At 48.1% G+C, this 20,368-nt stretch overlaps 2 protein-coding genes across 2 annotated transcripts in view; both read left to right on the top strand.

Moving 5' to 3' along the window:
- rnf2 (ring finger protein 2) overlaps positions 1–20,368 on the top strand; it is a 71,747-nt gene that overhangs the window by 26,113 nt on the left and 25,266 nt on the right. Inside the window, exon 2 of the mRNA XM_065006001.1 lies at positions 9,052–9,147. Coding sequence (XP_064862073.1) covers positions 9,061–9,147 — 87 coding nt within the window. The 5' untranslated portion in view covers positions 9,052–9,060. The remainder of the gene's footprint in view (positions 1–9,051; positions 9,148–20,368) is intronic.
- On the top strand, positions 1,766–4,462 carry LOC135563132 (uncharacterized). Its single transcript, XM_065006110.1, has 4 exons — positions 1,766–1,819; positions 2,188–2,218; positions 3,488–3,941; positions 4,036–4,462. Exons 1-4 carry the CDS (start codon positions 1,766–1,768, stop codon positions 4,460–4,462), a joined length of 966 nt encoding a protein of 321 aa, XP_064862182.1.

The raw sequence follows: 20,368 nt of genomic DNA on the forward strand, positions 1-20,368 counted from the left end.
GGCGGCCCGTCAATGTCCGGGACCCAGTTGCACAGGACGGGGTCGTGACCCAGGTTCTCAAGCTTAATGACGAGTTTGGAGGGTACTATGATGTTAAATGCTGAGCTGTAGTTGATGAACAGCATTCTTACATAGGTATTCTTCTTGTCCAGATGGGATAGGGCAGTGTGATGGCGATTGCGTGGTCAGTGGACCTATTGGGGCGGTAAGCAAACTGGAGTGCATTCTTGCGCCTTATTACAAATGCCGTGTCACTCACCCACCATTGCACCTTGTACCAAATGGTAGGTTGGACCTCACTTTATATGCTCAGAAAGATGCATTTGTATGTGTTCAACTACAAAGCCCTTTAGGTAAACTCCCTCTTCACCTCTGTAGTCTGGTCTCCTTCACCACCAGCAGGTAAACTCCCTCTTTACCTCTGTAGTCTGGTCTCCTTCCCCACCAGCAGGTAAACTCCCTCTGTAGTCTGGTCTCCTTCACCACCAGCAGGTAAACTCCCTCTGTAGTCTGGTCTCCTTCACCACCAGCAGGTAAACTCCCTCTTTACCTCTGTAGTCTGGTCTCCTTCACCACCAGCAGGTAAACTCCCTCTGTAGTCTGGTCTCCTTCACCACCAGCAGGTAAACTCCCTCTTTACCTCTGTAGTCTGGTCTCCTTCACCACCAGCAGGTAAACTCCTCTGTAGTCTCTCCTTCACCACCAGCAGGTAAACTCCCTCTGTAGTCTGGTCTCCTTCACCACCAGCAGGTAAACTCCCTCTTTACCTCTGTAGTCTGGTCTCCTTCACCACCAGCAGGTAAACTCCTCTGTAGTCTGGTCTCCTTCCCCACCAGCAGGTAAACTCCCTCTTCAGTCTGGTCTCCTTCACCACCAGCAGGTAAACTCCCTCTGGTCTCCTTCACCACCAGTCTCCCTCTTTACCTCTGGTCTCCTTCCCCACCAGCAGGTAAACTCCCTCTGTAGTCTGGTCTCCTTCACCACCAGCAGGTAAACTCCCTCTTCACCACCAGCAGGTCTGTAGTCTGGTCTCCTTCACCACCAGCAGGTAAACTCCCTCTGTAGTCTGGTCTCCTTCACCACCAGCAGGTAAACTCCCTTTACCTCTGTAGTCTGGTCTCCTTCACCACCAGCAGGTAAACTCCTCTGTAGTCTGGTCTCCTTCACCACCAGCAGGTAAACTCCCTCTTTACCTCTGGTCTGCCAGGTGGTTGCTATCTGGTCTCCTTCACCACCAGCAGGTAAACTCCGGTCTGCCAGGCAGGTAAACTCCTCTTTACCTCTGTTGTCTGTTCCTTCAGCCCAGCTGCCAGGTGGTTGCTATTTACCATACCCGGTCTCCTTCCAGGTGGTCTGCTATGTTTCCCCACCACCCGGTCTGCCAGGTGGTCTGCTCTGTTCACCACCATACCCGGTCTGCCAGGTGGTTGCTATGTTACCAGCAGGTAAACCCAGTCTGCCAGGTGGTCTGCTTCCCCACCATACTCCCTCTGGTCTGCCAGGTGGTTGCTATGTTACCATAAACCCCTCTGTCTGCCAGGTGGTTGCTCTTTACCTCTGTAGTCTGGTCTCCTTCCCCACCAGCAGGTAAACTCCTCTGTAGTCTGGTCTCCTTACCACCAGCAGGTAAACTCTTTACCTCCAGGTGGTTGCTATGTTACCATACTCCGGTCTGGTCCCTGGTCACTAGCAGGTTACCATACCCTGTAGTCTGGTCTCCCAGGTGGTTGCTATGTTACCATTCCCGGTCTGCCAGGTGGTTGCTATGTTACCATACCACCAGCAGGTGCCAGGTGGTTGCTATGGTTACCACCAGCAGGTAAACTCCTCTGTAGTCATTCCCACCAGCTGCTCCCTCTGTGGTCTGCTATGTTACCATACCCGGTCTGCTCCCTCTGGTTGCTATGTTACCATAAACTCCGTCTGGTCTCCTTCACCACCAGCAGGTAAACTCCTCTGTAGTCTGGTCTCCTTCATACCCAGGCAAACTCCTCTTTGGTTGCTATGTTCCCACCACCAGCAGTCTGCCCTCTGGTGGTTGCTATGTTACCACCAGCACCCGGTCTGGTCAGGTGGTTGCTATGTTACCATACCTCCCTCTTTACCTCTGTAGTCTGGTCTCCTTCAGGTGGTTGCTCCTGTTACCATACCTCTGGTCTGGGTTCACTATGTTACCTCCCTCTGTAGGTGGTCTCCCACCAGCAGTGTTACCACCCAGGTAAACTCCTCCAGGTGGTTGCTATGTTACCATACCCGGTCTCCCTCTGGTGGTCTGGTTACCATAAACTCCCTCTGTCTGGTCTCCTTCACCACCAGCAGGTAAACTCCCTCTTTACCTCTGTAGTCTGGTCTCCTTCACCACCAGCAGTGGTTGCTATGTTACCATACCCGGTCTGCCAGGTGGTTGCTATGTTACCATACCCGGTCTGCCAGGTGGTTGCTATGTTACCATACCCGGTCTGCCAGGTGGTTGCTATGTTACCATACCCGGTCTGCCAGGTGGTTGCTATGTTACCATACCCGGTCTGCCAGGTGGTTGCTATGTTACCATACCCGGTCTGCCAGGTGGTTGCTATGTTACCATACCCGGTCTGCCAGGTGGTTGCTATGTTACCATACCCGGTCTGCCAGGTGGTTGCTATGTTACCATACCCGGTCTGCCAGGTGGTTGCTATGTTACCATACCCGGTCTGCCAGGTGGTTGCTATGTTACCATACCCGGTCTGCCAGGTGGTTGCTATGTTACCATACCCGGTCTGCCAGGTGGTTGCTATGTTACCATACCGGTCTGCCAGGTGGTTGCTATGTTACCATACCCGGTCTGCCAGGTGGTTGCTATGTTACCATACCGGTCTGCCAGGTGGTTGCTATGTTACCATACCCGGTCTGCCAGGTGGTTGCTATGTTACCATACCCGGTCTGCCAGGTGGTTGCTATGTTACCATACCCGGTCTGCCAGGTGGTTGCTATGTTACCATACCGGTCTGCCAGGTGGTTGCTATGTTACCATACCCGGTCTGCCAGGTGGTTGCTATGTTACCATACCCGGTCTGCCAGGTGGTTGCTATGTTACCATACCCGGTCTGCCAGGTGGTTGCTATGTTACCATACCCGGTCTGCCAGGTGGTTGCTATGTTACCATACCCGGTCTGCCAGGTGGTTGCTATGTTACCATACCCGGTCTGCCAGGTGGTTGCTATGTTACCATACCCGGTCTGCCAGGTGGTTGCTATGTTACCATACCCGGTCTGCCAGGTGGTTGCTATGTTACCATACCCGGTCTGCCAGGTGGTTGCTATGTTACCATACCCGGTCTGCCAGGTGGTTGCTATGTTACCATACCCGGTCTGCCAGGTGGTTGCTATGTTACCATACCCGGTCTGCCAGGTGGTTGCTCCCATGTTACCATACCCTCCCATGGCTACTGCCAGGTCCCATGGCTGACCCTCCCATGTTACCATACCCTCCCATGGCTCTCCCATGCCAGGTGGCTGCCCTATGTTACCATACCCTCCGGTCTGCCAGGTGGCTTCCCATGGCTACACCCCTGACCCTCCCATGGCTTACCCCAGACCCGGCTACACCCCAGACCAGGTGGTTGCTATGTTACCCCCATACCCTCCCATGGCTCTGACCCTCCCATGGCTACACCCCAGACCCTCCCATGGCTACCCCAGACCTCCCATGGCTACCCCCAGACCCTCCATGGCTACACCCCAGACCCTCCCATGGCTACACCCCAGACCCTCCCATGGCTACCCCCAGACCCTCCCATGGCTTCCCATGCTACACCCCAGACCCTCCCATGGCTACACCCCAGACCCTCCCATGGCTACACCCCAGACCCTCCCATGTTTGACCCTCCCATGGCTACACCCCTGCCCCCAGACCCTGATTAGACCCTCCATGGCTCTCCCATGTAAAACCCAGACCCTCCCTGGGTCTGAATGGTATCCCATTTCCCCTCCCATGGCTAAATCCCAAAAGACCCTAAATACAAACCCTCCCATTCTCCCTCCCATGGCTAACCCCTAGACCCTCCCATGGCACTTGGACCTACCCCCCCAGACCCTCCCATGGCTACCCCCAGACCCTCCCATGGCTCATCCCATGGCTACAACCCAGACCCTCCCATGGCTACACCCCAGACCCTCCCATGGCTACCCCCAACCCTCCCATGGCTACACCCCAGACCCTCCCATGGCCCTACACCCCCCCAGACCCTCCCATGGCCCTCCCACCCCCCAGACCCTCCCATGGCTACACCCCAGACCCTCCCATGGCTACCCCCCCAGACCCCAACCCTCCCATGGCTACACCCCAGACCCTCCCATGGCTACACCCCAGACCCTCCCATGGCTACACCCCACCCTCCCATGGCTACACCCCAGACCCTCCCATGGCTACACCCCAGACCCTCCCATGGCTACACCCCAGACCCTCCCATGGCTACAACCCCTGACCCTCCCATGGCTACCCTCCCCCCCCCTGACCCTCCCATGGCTACACCCCTGACCCTCCCATGGCTAACCCTCCCATGGCTACACCCCAGACCCTCCCATGGCTACACCCAGACCCTCCCACACCCCCAGACCCTCCCATGGCTACACCCCCCAGACCCTCCCATGGCTACACCCCCATGGCTACACCCCAGACCCTCCCATGGCTACACCCCAGACCCTCCCATGGCTACACCCCCAGACCCTCCCATGGCTACACCCCAGACCCTCCCATGGCTACACCCCTGCCCTCCCATGGCACCCCAGACCCTCCCATGGCTACACCCCAGACCCCCCATGGCTACACCCCAGACCCTCCCATGGCTACACCCCAGACCCTCCCATGGCTACACCCCAGACCCTCCCATGGCTACACCCCAGACCCTCCCATGGCTACACCCCAGACCCTCCCATGGCTACACCCCAGACCCTCCCATGGCTACACCCCAGACCCTCCCATGGCTACACCCCTGCCCCCCCAGACCCTCCCATGGCTACACCCCTGACCTCCCATGGCTACACCCCACCTCCCATGACCCCCAGACCCTCCCATGGCTACACCCCAGACCCTCCCATGGCTACACCCCAGACCCTCCCATGGCTACACCCCTGACCCTCCCATGGCTACACCCCAGACCCTCCCATGGCTACAACCCCTGACCCTCCCATGGCTACACCCCAGACCCTCCCATGGCTACACCCCAGACCCTCCCATGGCTACACCCCAGACCCTCCCATGGCTACACCCCAGACCCTCCCATGGCTACACCCCTGCCCCCAGACCCTCCCACCCTCCCATGGCTATACCCCAGACCAGAGAGAGAGAGAGAGAGGCAGAGGAGGTCTGAGAGAGACAGAGAGGCAGAGGAGGTCTGAGAGAGACAGAGAGGCAGAGGAGGTCTGAGAGAGACAGAGAGGCAGAGGAGGTCTGAGAGAGAGAGAGGCAGAGGAGGTCTGAGAGAGAGAGAGGCAGAGGAGGTCTGAGAGAGAGAGAGGCAGAGGAGGTCTGAGAGAGAGAGAGAGGCAGAGGAGGTCTGAGAGAGAGAGAGAGGCAGAGGTCAGAGAGAGAGAGAGAGGCAGAGGTCAGAGAGAGAGGCAGAGGTCAGAGAGAGAGGCAGAGGTCAGAGAGAGAGAGAGGCAGAGGTCAGAGAGAGAGAGAGAGGCAGAGGAGGTCAGAGAGAGAGAGGCAGAGGAGGTCAGAGAGAGAGAGAGAGGCAGAGGAGGTCTGAGAGAGAGAGAGAGGCAGAGGAGGTCTGAGAGAGAGAGAGAGGCAGAGGAGGTCTGAGAGAGAGAGAGAGGCAGAGGAGGTCTGAGAGAGAGAGAGGCAGAGGAGTTCTGAGAGAGAGAGAGGGGAAGAGGAGGTCTGAGAGAGAGGCAGAGGAGGTCTGAGAGAGAGAGAGAGAGAGAGGCAGAGGAGGTCTGAGAGAGAGAGAGAGAGAGGCAGAGGAGGTCTGAGAGAGAGAGAGGCAGAAGAGGTCTTAGAGAGAGAGAGAGGCAGAGGAGGTCTGCGAGAGAGAGAGGCAGAGGTCTGAGAGAGAGAGAGGCAGAGGAGGTCTGAGAGGGGAAGAGGGTGATCTTGAGTCTGTTAAAATGGCAGAAGAAAGGGAGATGTTTGTTAAAGAAGAATGGTAGAAAGTTTAAGCAGGAGGGAGCTTGAAGACAGGAGGAGAAATGGAAGTGAAGGAGGGTGAAGTATCAGAGGTGGTACGTGCGGTAAAGTTATCGGAGCCCGAGGCTTGCACCGAGAGTCAGGATAAAGATGAGTCTGTGACACAGTAGGAGTGAAGTTTTGGGGAAAAGTGGACCCTTGCCTTTTGGCTGATTCAGGGTGGGCGAAAACAGTTGGGGGCTGTGGAATCAGTGAAGGTAACCAGAAGAGGTCTTGTGATAATAGTTTGTGTTTCTGCTGGTCAGAGGGCGCAGGCACTCCACGTTAAATGAATTGGGGCAAGAGATGTGAATTTTGTTAATTGGGGTAGAGGTACATATGAAAGTTAGCCAACTAAAGGGGAAGATTCCCGGTGTTTGTGATGCTCGTTGTTTGGTGCAACGCAGACAGGGTGGCGCGAGTGGTGAAACAGTGGACTTGTCTGTTCTTTTGAGTTTAGATGTTGAGTCAAAAGCTCGCACAAGATAACTTGTATAGCCTAACATCACTTTGTTAGGCTATACAAGTTATCCTGTACGAGCTTTTGTGCTGAATACATTTACGTTGTTACAGGTATCAAGCTTATGGGCATGTAGCAGCAGTGTGTAGGAGAGAGGTTCCTAGATGTGTGAAGTGTACAGAAAGGCATGAGACAAAGGAATGTGTAGCATTGGAGAAAGTAGTGGTATGTGTTTAATTGTAGCGGTGCCCATGGGGCTGGGGATCAGAAATGTCCCGTGCGAGAGAGGCAAGTTGAGGTTTCCAGGGTTAGAGTAGTGCAGAAGTTGTCTTGATGATCGATACTTGGCTGCCTTTTGACAAATACAAATAACATCGCTCTTATCCATAATAACCTCATCATATAGGTAGCCTCTCCGCACTGTATCAGAGCTGTTGGCTAGAGTGCCGTTTTTGTTACCAACCCGTCAGTAGAGTTAACAATGACATGGCAATACATTTAATTTGTATTTTTAATTTGATACATGGGAATTTAAAATGTATATTTATGTGCACTACATCATCACGCACCACCTTTTATCGCAAAAAGTCAGTTTGATCGAAACATCTCTATTGAAAAAATGTGCATATTGTGTTATGCAGATGTTTGAATATCCGTATGAATATCTGTCGCAAATTATTTGGAAACCTAGCTAATGAAAATAAATATATTCAAAAATAGAAGGCAATCTGGAGCTTCAACTGGGACAATTCCAGCAAAGAATAAATCGGATATGTTGTGAACAACAGGCAAAACTCCGATATAAAGTATTTGTTCTCAAAGTTGCCAGGATATCACGTGTCCTACTTATATCGGTACACTTGTAACAACCTAAGCATAACGAAACGTATATTTGATCAAATAAGCCCTTACATTATTTTGTCAATAAAACTCGGTGATCTCTCATTGACCGCCATACAAAAACGAATCGCTTGATGAGCGGAAAGAAGAAGAAAAAAACGTCGCCTGCTGGAGAAGACAGATTTTGTAGCCCAGCTATCCCTCTCGTTTCGCGGAACAAGAATTCAAGGGGCAAATTTTATGATTATTTTTTGTTGGCCAGTTTGCCTACATTTCCCGAAACACACTGCGACGGCAAAAACATCCGCCATATTGAAATCGCCAGAACGGGAACGCGCTGGCTGCATAGTCTGTATCCACAACACAGCATGTAAGTACATAAACAAAACACGTTTCGGTGATATTTGATTGTTTTTGTTCAGCTTCATAGCTAGACGACTACAGTAACGATAAAACGGGTGAATTAGCTAATGGTACATCTGAAGAATAGATCGTATATTAGTGCATCGTTGATTGGTGGTGAGGCTCCGTTGTAGCTACTGTAGCTAACCTTTAGTTAGCCGGATAACCTGTCTTTCTGTTGGGGGGGGGGGGGGGGTTTCTAGTGATAATGCAGAATAATATACATAAAACAGCACATCTTGTTGCGCATAGGCATTATGCATGGATATGATTAGAAGTAAAACAAAAATCAAAAGTTCAGGGCTATATAGTAGCTTTTTATCCAGGCGATTCTGTATGCGCACATCTGTAACGTTAGCAGCTATAATTCAACACAAAGACAAATGCTCTGCTAATGCTGTGCTAGCTCTGCTAATGCTTTGCTAGCTCTGCTAATGCTCTGCTAATGCTCTGCTAGCTCTGCTAATGCTGTGCTAGCAAGCTAATAATGTATTGTTCCACTGTCTGGGACATACAACTGGATATATAAAATACATTCATTTTTAAGACCGTTGCCTCCCAAAATAGATTAAAGTATTCATTGGTATGATTGTACTCCGGGTTGCTCGCTAATTTAATGTGCTTTTGGAGGCAAAAAATTAAATATATATATATATAGATATGAATCCTAGCTAACTGTCAAACCAGATGCTGTCGAAGGGAAATTCCATGGTAACCGAGTGATGCTGAGACTCAGATTTTTATCTTTTAAAAGGGTATGGGTATCTTTTAAAAGGGTATCAAACTCAAACCAATGATGGCAAATTTAAGCCAAAGCCTAAGCACTCAATGTACATTGACCTCTTTTTAACCATTTCCACAGTAAATGTAACAAAATCACATTTCACATTTGAAGAACAGTGCAGATCCAATGTTTGGTAACATAAATAAATAGAGTTTGTGCTGTTGTTTCCGTCATTCTGTTACCAAACTTTGCATCTGCAACAAAACAGTGATTTGACATCACTGCAATGTTTAAGTTATTTTTGTTTTCCATTCCCCGGATGATCTAATTGACCTATCTTATCATGCTTCTCTGTTTCTCTTTTCTGCACATGAAATCAAAACATTTTGTTAAACAGTGCTGACCAAAAGTAAGCATCTGTGAGAGAGATGGATGTGTTTTTGATCCATTTTAATTATGATGTTTTTTTTTATTCCAGATTGGGACTATGACGCAGACAGTGCAGACGAACGGGGTGCAACCCCTCAGTAAGACCTGGGAACTCAGTCTGTATGAGTTACAGAGGACTCCACAGGTAGGGACCACATTTAATGTAACACCTCAGTCTGTATGAGCTACAGAGGACTCCACAGGTAGGGACCACATTTAATGTAACACCTCAGTCTGTATGAGTTACAGAGGAGTCCACAGGTAGGGACCACATTTAATGTAACACCTCAGTCTGTATGAGCTACAGAGGACTCCACAGGTAGGGACCACATTTAATGTAACATCTCAGTCTGTATGAGCTACAGAGGACTCCACAGGTAGGGACCACATTTAATGTAACATCTCAGTCTGTATGAGCTACAGAGGACTCCACAGGTAGGGACCACATTTAATGTAACACCTCAGTCTGTATGAGCTACAGAGGACTCCACAGGTAGTTATGAACTTTAGTTTAAAGTTCATAATGTAGATTTGAGAGTTTGTCACAGATCAGGGTTCATATAGTGCATTCGGAAAGTATTCAGACCCCTTGACTTATTCCGCATTTGGTTATGTTACAGCCTTATTATAAAATGTATATATATATTTTTTTACGTCCCTCATCAATCTACACACAATACCCCATAATGACATCACAATACCCCATAATGACATCACAATACCCCATAATGACATCACAATACCCCATAATGACATCACAATACCCCATAATGACATCACAATACCCCATAATGACAAAGCAAAAACTGGTTTTTAGACATTTTTGCTAAGTATTCAAAATAAAAAAAGAGCTACTATATTTACATATTCAAACCCTTTGCTATTCAATAGAAGGGCCGTTGTCAGGGAGGTGACCAAGAACCTGAGGTGACCAAGAGTTCCTCTGTGGAGATGGGAGAATCTTCCACAAGGACAACCATCTCTGCAGCACTCCACCAACCAGGCATTTATGGTAAAGCGGCCAGACGGAAGCCACTCTTCAGTAAAAGGCACATGACAGGCCACTTGGAGTTTACCAAGAGTCACCTAAAGGACTCTCAGACCATGAGATACAAGATTCTCTGGTCTGATGAAACCAAGATTGAACTCTTTGCCCTGAATGCCAAGCGTCACGTCTGGAGGAAACCTGGCACCATCCCTACGGTGAAGCATGGTGGTGGCAGCATCATGCTGTGGGGATGTTTTTCAGCGGCAGGGACTGGGAGACTAGTCAGGATCAAGGGAAAGATGACCGGAGCAATGTACAGAGAGATCCTTGATGAAAACCTGCTCCAGAGCGCTCAGGACCTGAGACTGGGGCGAAGGTTCGCCTTCCAACAGGTCTACGACCCTAAGCACACAGCCAAGACAACGCAGGAGTGGCTTCAGGACTAGTTTCTGAATTATTTTGAGTGGCCCAGTCAGGGCCCGGACCTGAACCCGATCAAACATCTCTGGAGAGACCTGAAAATATCGACGCTCCCCATCCAACCTGACAGAGCTTGAGAGGATCTGCAGAGAAGAATGGGAGAAACTCCCCGAAATACAGGTGTACCAAGCTTGTAGCGCCACACCAAAGAAGACCGAGACTGTAATCACTGCCAAAGATGCTTCAACAAAGTACTCAGTAAAGGGTCTGAATACTTATGTAAACGTTATTTCAGTTTTTAAATATTTAATACGTTTGCACAAAAAAAATCTAATAACCTGTTTTTGTGGGTTATTGTGTATAGAGTGATGCGGGGGGGGTACAATTTAATCCATTTTAGAATAATAATACAGTAATACGGTCTAATCAGTGGTAATACGGTCTAATCAGTGGTAGGGTGGTAATACGGTCTAATCAGTGGTAATACGGTCTAATCAGTGGTAGGGTGGTAATACGGTCTAATCAGTGGTAGGGTGGTAATACGGTCTAATCAGTGGTAGGGTGGTAATACGGTCTAATCAGTGGTAGGGTGGTAATACGGTCTAATCAGTGGTAGGGTGGTAATACGGTCTAATCAGCGGTAGGGTGGTAATACGGTCTAATCAGTGGTAGGGTGGTAATACGGTCTAATCAGCGGTAGGGTGGTAATACGGTCTAATCAGCGGTAGGGTGGTAATACGGTCTAATCAGTGGTAATACGGTCTAATCAGCGGTAGGGTGGTAATACGGTCTAATCAGCGGTAGGGTGGTAATACGGTCTAATCAGCGGTAGGGTGGTAATACGGTCTAATCAGCGGTAGGGTGGTAATACGGTCTAATCAGCGGTAGGGTGGTAATACGGTCTAATCAGTGGTAATACGGTCTAATCAGTGGTAGGGTGGTAATACGGTCTAATCAGCGGTAGGGTGGTAATACGGTCTAATCAGCGGTAGGGTGGTAACACAGTCTAATCAGTGGTAGGGTGGTAATACGGTCTAATCAGTGGTAGGGTGGTAATACGGTCTAATCAGTGGTAATACGGTCTAATCAGTGGTAGGGTGGTAATACGGTCTAATCAGCGGTAGGGTGGTAATACGGTCTAATCAGTGGTAGGGTGGTAATACGGTCTAATCAGTGGTAATACGGTCTAATCAGCGGTAGGGTGGTAATACGGTCTAATCAGTGGTAATACGGTCTAATCAGCGGTAGGGTGGTAATACGGTCTAATCAGTGGTAGGGTGGTAATACGGTCTAATCAGTGGTAATACGGTCTAATCAGTGGTAGGGTGGTAATACGGTCTAATCAGTGGTAGGGTGGTAATACGGTCTAATCAGTGGTAATACGGTCTAATCAGTGGTAGGGTGGTAATACGGTCTAATCAGTGGTAGGGTGGTAATACGGTCTAATCAGTGGTAATACGGTCTAATCAGCGGTAGGGTGGTAATACGGTCTAATCAGTGGTAATACGGTCTAATCAGCGGTAGGGTGGTAATACGGTCTAATCAGTGGTAGGGTGGTAATACGGTCTAATCAGTGGTAATACGGTCTAATCAGTGGTAGGGTGGTAATACGGTCTAATCAGTGGTAGGGTGGTAATACGGTCTAATCAGTGGTAATACGGTCTAATCAGTGGTAGGGTGGTAATACGGTCTAATCAGTGGTAGGGTGGTAATACGGTCTAATCAGCGGTAATACGGTCTAATCAGTGGTAATACGGTCTAATCAGTGGTAGGGTGGTAATACGGTCTAATCAGTGGTAATACGGTCTAATCAGTGGTAATACGGTCTAATCAGTGGTAATACGGTCTAATCAGCAGTAGGGCGGTAATACGGTCTAATCAGCGGTAGGGTGGTAATACGGTCTAATCAGCGGAAGGGTGGTAATACGGTCTAATCAGCAGTAGGGTGGTAATATGGTCTAATCAGCAGTAGGGTGGTAATACGGTCTAATCAGTGGTAATACGGTCTAATCAGTGGTAGGGTGGTAATACGGTCTAATCAGTGGTAATACGGTCTAATCAGCGGTAGGGTGGTAATACGGTCTAATCAGTGGTAATACGGTCTAATCAGCGGTAGGGTGGTAATACGGTCTAATCAGTGGTAGGGTGGTAATACGGTCTAATCAGTGGTAATACGGTCTAATCAGTGGTAGGGTGGTAATACGGTCTAATCAGTGGTAGGGTGGTAATACGGTCTAATCAGTGGTAATACGGTCTAATCAGTGGTAGGGTGGTAATACGGTCTAATCAGTGGTAGGGTGGTAATACGGTCTAATCAGTGGTAATACGGTCTAATCAGCGGTAGGGTGGTAATACGGTCTAATCAGTGGTAATACGGTCTAATCAGCGGTAGGGTGGTAATACGGTCTAATCAGTGGTAGGGTGGTAATACGGTCTAATCAGTGGTAATACGGTCTAATCAGTGGTAGGGTGGTAATACGGTCTAATCAGTGGTAGGGTGGTAATACGGTCTAATCAGTGGTAATACGGTCTAATCAGTGGTAGGGTGGTAATACGGTCTAATCAGTGGTAGGGTGGTAATACGGTCTAATCAGCGGTAATACGGTCTAATCAGTGGTAATACGGTCTAATCAGTGGTAGGGTGGTAATACGGTCTAATCAGTGGTAATACGGTCTAATCAGTGGTAATACGGTCTAATCAGTGGTAATACGGTCTAATCAGCAGTAGGGCGGTAATACGGTCTAATCAGCGGTAGGGTGGTAATACGGTCTAATCAGCGGAAGGGTGGTAATACGGTCTAATCAGCAGTAGGGTGGTAATATGGTCTAATCAGCAGTAGGGTGGTAATACGGTCTAATCAGTGGTAATACGGTCTAATCAGTGGTAGGGTGGTAATACGGTCTAATCAGCAATAGGGTGGTAATACGGTCTAATCAGCAGTAGGGTGGTAATACGGTCTAATCAGCAGTAGGGTGGTAATACGGTCTAATCAGTGGTAGGGTGGTAATACGGTCTAATCAGTGGTAGGGTGGTAATACGGTCTAATCAGTGGTAATACGGTCTAATCAGTGGTAATACGGTCTAATCAGTGGTAGGGTGGTAATACGGTCTAATCAGTGGTAATACGGTCTAATCAGCGGTAGGGTGGTAATACGGTCTAATCAGCGGTAGGGTGGTAATACGGTCTAATCAGCGGTAGGGTGGTAATACGGTCTAATCAGTGGTAATATGGTCTAATCAGCGGTAGGGTGGTAATACGGTCTAATCAGTGGTAGGGTGGTAATACGGTCTAATCAGTGGTAAGGTGGTAATACGGTCTAATCAGTGGTAGGGTGGTAATACGGTCTAATCAGTGGTAGGGTGGTAATACGGTCTAATCAGTGATAATACGGTCTAATCAGTGGTAATACGGTCTAATCAGCGGTAGGGTGGTAATACGGTCTAATCAGTGGTAGGGTGGTAATACGGTCTAATCAGCAGTAGGGTGGTAATACGGTCTAATCAGTGGTAGGGTGGTAATACGGTCTAATCAGCAGTAGGGTGGTAATACGGTCTAATCAGTGGTAGGGTGGTAATACGGTCTAATCAGTGTTAGGGTGGTAATACGGTCTAATCAGTGGTAATACGGTCTAATCAGTGGTAGGGTGGTAATACGGTCTAATCAGCGGTAGGGTGGTAATACGGTCTAATCAGTGGTAATACGGTCTAATCAGTGGTAGGGTGGTAATACGGTCTAATCAGTGGTAGGGTGGTAATACGGTCTAATCAGCGGTAGGGTGGTAACACGGTCTAATCAGTGGTAGGGTGGTAATACGGTCTAATCAGTGGTAGGGTGGTAATACGGTCTAATCAGTGGTAATACGGTCTAATCAGTGGTAGGGTGGTAATACGGTCTAATCAGTGGTAGGGTGGTAATACGGTCTAATCAGTGGTAATACGGTCTAATCAGTGGTAATACGGTCTAATCAGCAGTAGGGTAGTAATACGGTCTAATCAGTGGTAATACGGTCTAATCAGTGGTAATACGGTCTAATCAGTGGTAATACGGTCTAATCAGTGGTAGGGTGGTAATACGGTCTAATCAGCAGTAGGGTGGTAATACGGTCTAATCAGTGGTAGGGTGGTAATACGGTCTAATCAGTGGTAATACGGTCTAATCAGTGGTAGGGTGGTAATACGGTCTAATCAGTGGTAATACGGTCTAATCAGCGGTAGGGTGGTGATACGGTCTAATCAGTGGTAATACGGTCTAATCAACAGTAGGGTGGTAATACGGTCTAATCAGTGGTAGGGTGGTAATACGGTCTAATCAGTGGTAATACGGTCTAATCAGTGGTAGGGTGGTAATACGGTCTAATCAGTGGTAATACGGTCTAATCAGCGGTAGGGTGGTAATACGGTCTAATCAGTGGTAGGGTGGTAATACGGTCTAATCAGTGGTAGGGTGGTAATACGGTCTAATCAGTGGTAGGGTGGTAATACGGTCTAATCAGTGGTAGGGTGGTAATACGGTCTAATCAGTGGTAGGGCGGTAATACGGTCTAATCAGCGGTAGGGTGGTAATACGGTCTAATCAGTGGTAATACGGTCTAATCAGCGGTAGGGTGGTAATACGGTCTAATCAGCGGTAGGGTGGTAATACGGTCTAATCAGTGGTAATACGGTCTAATCAGCAGTAGGGTGGTAATACGGTCTAATCAGCAGTAGGGTGGTAATACGGTCTAATCAGCAGTAGGGTGGTAATACGGTCTAATCAGCAGTAGGGTGGTAATACGGTCTAATCAGTGGTAGGGTGGTAATACGGTCTAATCAGTGGTAGGGTGGTAATACGGTCTAATCAGTGGTAGGGTGGTAATACGGTCTAATCAGTGGTAATACGGTCTAATCAGTGGTAATACGGTCTAATCAGCGGTAGGGTGGTAATACGGTCTAATCAGCGGTACGGTGGTAATACGGTCTAATCAGCGGTAGGGTGGTAATACGGTCTAATCAGTGGTAGGGTGGTAATACGGTCTAATCAGTGGTAGGGTGGTAATACGGTCTAATCAGTGGTAGGGTGGTAATACGGTCTAATCAGTGGTAATACGGTCTAATCAGCGGTAGGGTGGTAATACGGTCTAATCAGTGGTAGGGTGGTAATACGGTCTAATCAGTGGTAGGGTGGTAATACGGTCTAATCAGTGGTAATACGGTCTAATCAGCGGTAGGGTGGTAATACGGTCTAATCAGTGGTAGGGTGGTAATACGGTCTAATCAGCGGTAGGGTGGTAATACGGTCTAATCAGCAGTAGGGTGGTAATACGGTCTAATCAGTGGTAGGGTGGTAATACGGTCTAATCAGTGGTAGGGTGGTAATACGGTCTAATCAGTGGTAATACGGTCTAATCAGTGGTAGGGTGGTAATACGGTCTAATCAGCGGTAGGGTGGTAATACGGTCTAATCAGTGGTAATACGGTCTAATCAGTGGTAGGGTGGTAATACGGTCTAATCAGTGGTAGGGTGGTAATACGGTCTAATCAGCGGTAGGGTGGTAACACGGTCTAATCAGTGGTAGGGTGGTAATACGGTCTAATCAGTGGTAGGGTGGTAATACGGTCTAATCAGTGGTAATACGGTCTAATCAGTGGTAGGGTGGTAATACGGTCTAATCAGTGGTAGGGTGGTAATAAGGTCTAATCAGTGGTAATACGGTCTAATCAGTGGTAATACGGTCTAATCAGCAGTAGGGTAGTAATACGGTCTAATCAGTGGTAATACGGTCTAATCAGTGGTAATACGGTCTAATCAGTGGTAATACGGTCTAATCAGTGGTAGGGTGGTAATACGGTCTAATCAGCAGTAGGGTGGTAATACGGTCTAATCAGTGGTAGGGTGGTAATGCGGTCTAATCAGTGGTAATACGGTCTAATCAACAGTAGGGTGGTAATACGGTCTAATCAGTGGTAGGGTGGTAATACGGTCTAATCAGTGGTAATACGGTCTAATCAGTGGTAGGGTGGTAATACGGTCTAATCAGTGGTAATACGGTCTAATCAGCGGTAGGGTGGTAATACGGTCTAATCAGTGGTAGGGTGGTAATACGGTCTAATCAGTGGTAGGGCGGTAATACGGTCTAATCAGTGGTAATACGGTCTAATCAGCGGTAGGGTGGTAATACGGTCTAATCAGTGGTAGGGTGGTAATACGGTCTAATCAGTGGTAGGGTGGTAATACGGTCTAATCAGTGGTAGGGCGGTAATACGGTCTAATCAGCGGTAGGGTGGTAATACGGTCTAATCAGTGGTAATACGGTCTAATCAGCGGTAGGGTGGTAATACGGTCTAATCAGCGGTAGGGTGGTAATACGGTCTAATCAGTGGTAATACGGTCTAATCAGCAGTAGGGTGGTAATACGGTCTAATCAGCAGTAGGGTGGTAATACGGTCTAATCAGCAGTAGGGTGGTAATACGGTCTAATCAGCAGTAGGGTGGTAATACGGTCTAATCAGTGGTAGGGTGGTAATACGGTCTAATCAGTGGTAGGGTGGTAATACGGTCTAATCAGTGGTAGGGTGGTAATACGGTCTAATCAGTGGTAGGGTGGTAATACGGTCTAATCAGTGGTAATACGGTCTAATCAGTGGTAATACGGTCTAATCAGCGGTAGGGTGGTAATACGGTCTAATCAGCGGTACGGTGGTAATACGGTCTAATCAGCGGTAGGGTGGTAATACGGTCTAATCAGTGGTAGGGTGGTAATACGGTCTAATCAGTGGTAGGGTGGTAATACGGTCTAATCAGTGGTAGGGTGGTAATACGGTCTAATCAGTGGTAATACGGTCTAATCAGCGGTAGGGTGGTAATACGGTCTAATCAGCAGTAGGGTGGTAATACGGTCTAATCAGTGGGAATACGGTCTAATCAGTGGTAATACGGTCTAATCAGTGGTAATACGGTCTAATCAGTGGTAATACGGTCTAATCAGTGGTAGGGTGGTAATACGGTCTAATCAGTGGTAGGGTGGTAATACGGTCTAATCAGTGGTAGGGTGGTAATACGGTCTAATCAGTGGTAGGGTGGTAATACGGTCTAATCAGTGGTAATACGGTCTAATCAGTGGTAGGGTGGTAATACGGTCTAATCAGTGGTAGGGTGGTAATACGGTCTAATCAGCGGTAGGGTGGTAATACGGTCTAATCAGTGGTAATACGGTCTAATCAGTGGTAATCGGTCTAATCAGTGGTAGGGTGGTAATACGGTCTAATCAGTGGTAATACGGTCTAATCAGCGGTAGGGTGGTAATACGGTCTAATCAGTGGTAATACGGTCTAATCAGCGGTAGGGTGGTAATACCGTCTAATCAGTGGTAGGGTGGTAATACGGTCTAATCAGTGGTAGGGCGGTAATACGGTCTAATCAGTGGTAGGGTGGTAATACGGTCTAATCAGTGGTAATACGGTCTAATCAGTGGTAATACGGTCTAATCAGTGGTAATACGGTCTAATCAGCGGTAGGGTGGTAATACGGTCTAATCAGCGGTAGGGTGGTAATACGGTCTAATCAGTGGTAATACGGTCTAATCAGCAGTAGGGTGGTAATACGGTCTAATCAGCAGTAGGGTGGTAATACGGTCTAATCAGCAGTAGGGTGGTAATACGGTCTAATCAGTGGTAGGGTGGTAATACGGTCTAATCAGTGGTAGGGTGGTAATACGGTCTAATCAGTGGTAGGGTGGTAATACGGTCTAATCAGTGGTAATACGGTCTAATCAGTGGTAATACGGTCTAATCAGTGGTAGGGTGGTAATACGGTCTAATCAGCGGTACGGTGGTAATACGGTCTAATCAGCGGTAGGGTGGTAATACGGTCTAATCAGCGGTAGGGTGGTAATACGGTCTAATCAGTGGTAGGGTGGTAATACGGTCTAATCAGTGGTAGGGTGGTAATACGGTCTAATCAGTGGTAGGGTGGTAATACGGTCTAATCAGTGGTAATACGGTCTAATCAGTGGTAATACGGTCTAATCAGTGGTAGGGTGGTAATACGGTCTAATCAGCGGTAGGGTGGTAATACGGTCTAATCAGTGGTAATACGGTCTAATCAGTGGTAGGGTGGTAATACGGTCTAATCAGTGGTAGGGTGGTAATACGGTCTAATCAGCGGTAGGGTGGTAACACGGTCTAATCAGTGGTAGGGTGGTAATACGGTCTAATCAGTGGTAGGGTGGTAATACGGTCTAATCAGTGGTAATACGGTCTAATCAGTGGTAGGGTGGTAATACGGTCTAATCAGTGGTAGGGTGGTAATACGGTCTAATCAGTGGTAATACGGTCTAATCAGTGGTAATACGGTCTAATCAGCAGTAGGGTAGTAATACGGTCTAATCAGTGGTAATACGGTCTAATCAGTGGTAATACGGTCTAATCAGTGGTAATACGGTCTAATCAGTGGTAGGGTGGTAATACGGTCTAATCAGCAGTAGGGTGGTAATACGGTCTAATCAGTGGTAGGGTGGTAATACGGTCTAATCAGTGGTAATACGGTCTAATCAGTGGTAGGGTGGTAATACGGTCTAATCAGTGGTAATACGGTCTAATCAGCGGTAGGGTGGTGATACGGTCTAATCAGTGGTAATACGGTCTAATCAACAGTAGGGTGGTAATACGGTCTAATCAGTGGTAGGGTGGTAATACGGTCTAATCAGTGGTAATACGGTCTAATCAGTGGTAGGGTGGTAATACGGTCTAATCAGTGGTAATACGGTCTAATCAGCGGTAGGGTGTTAATACTGTCTAATCAGTGGTAGGGTGGTAATACGGTCTAATCAGTGGTAGGGCGGTAATACGGTCTAATCAGTGGTAGGGTGGTAATACGGTCTAATCAGTGGTAGGGTGGTAATACGGTCTAATCAGTGGTAGGGCGGTAATACGGTCTAATCAGCGGTAGGGTGGTAATACGGTCTAATCAGTGGTAATACGGTCTAATCAGCGGTAGGGTGGTAATACGGTCTAATCAGCGGTAGGGTGGTAATACGGTCTAATCAGTGGTAATACGGTCTAATCAGCAGTAGGGTGGTAATACGGTCTAATCAGCAGTAGGGTGGTAATACGGTCTAATCAGCAGTAGGGTGGTAATACGGTCTAATCAGCAGTAGGGTGGTAATACGGTCTAATCAGTGGTAGGGTGGTAATACGGTCTAATCAGTGGTAGGGTGGTAATACGGTCTAATCAGTGGTAGGGTGGTAATACGGTCTAATCAGTGGTAATACGGTCTAATCAGTGGTAATACGGTCTAATCAGCGGTAGGGTGGTAATACGGTCTAATCAGCGGTACGGTGGTAATACGGTCTAATCAGCGGTAGGGTGGTAATACGGTCTAATCAGTGGTAGGGTGGTAATACGGTCTAATCAGTGGTAGGGTGGTAATACGGTCTAATCAGTGGTAGGGTGGTAATACGGTCTAATCAGTGGTAATACGGTCTAATCAGCGGTAGGGTGGTAATACGGTCTAATCAGCGGTAGGGTGGTAATACGGTCTAATCAGCAGTAGGGTGGTAATACGGTCTAATCAGCAGTAGGGTGGTAATACGGTCTAATCAGTGGTAGGGTGGTAATACGGTCTAATCAGTGGTAATACGGTCTAATCAGTGGTAATACGGTCTAATCAGTGGTAGGGTGGTAATAAGGTCTAATCAGTGGTAGGGTGGTAATAAGGTCTAATCAGTGGTAATACGGTCTAATCAGCGGTAGGGTGGTAATACGGTCTAATCAGTGGTAGGGTGGTAATACGGTCTAATCAGTGGTAAGGTGGTAATACGGTCTAATCAGTGGTAGGGTGGTAATACGGTCTAATCAGTGGTAGGGTGGTAATACGGTCTAATCAGTGATAATACGGTCTAATCAGTGGTAATACGGTCTAATCAGCGGTAGGGTGGTAATACGGTCTAATCAGTGGTAGGGTGGTAATACGGTCTAAT

This window comes from Oncorhynchus nerka, linkage group LG20, assembly GCF_034236695.1.
Source record: "Oncorhynchus nerka isolate Pitt River linkage group LG20, Oner_Uvic_2.0, whole genome shotgun sequence".
Lineage (NCBI taxonomy): Eukaryota > Metazoa > Chordata > Actinopteri > Salmoniformes > Salmonidae > Oncorhynchus > Oncorhynchus nerka.

Coding starts and splice junctions, on each gene's coding strand:
- LOC135563132 (XM_065006110.1), top strand. CDS start 1,766: ATGTTACCATACCACCAGCAGGTGCCAGGTGGTTGCTATGGTTACCAC. Junction 1,820..2,187: donor GCTATGGTTACCACCAGCAG/GTAAACTCCTCT, acceptor CTCCCTCTGTAG/GTGGTCTCCCACCAGCAGTG. Junction 3,942..4,035: donor AAAACCCAGACCCTCCCTGG/GTCTGAATGGTA, acceptor GCTAACCCCTAG/ACCCTCCCATGGCACTTGGA.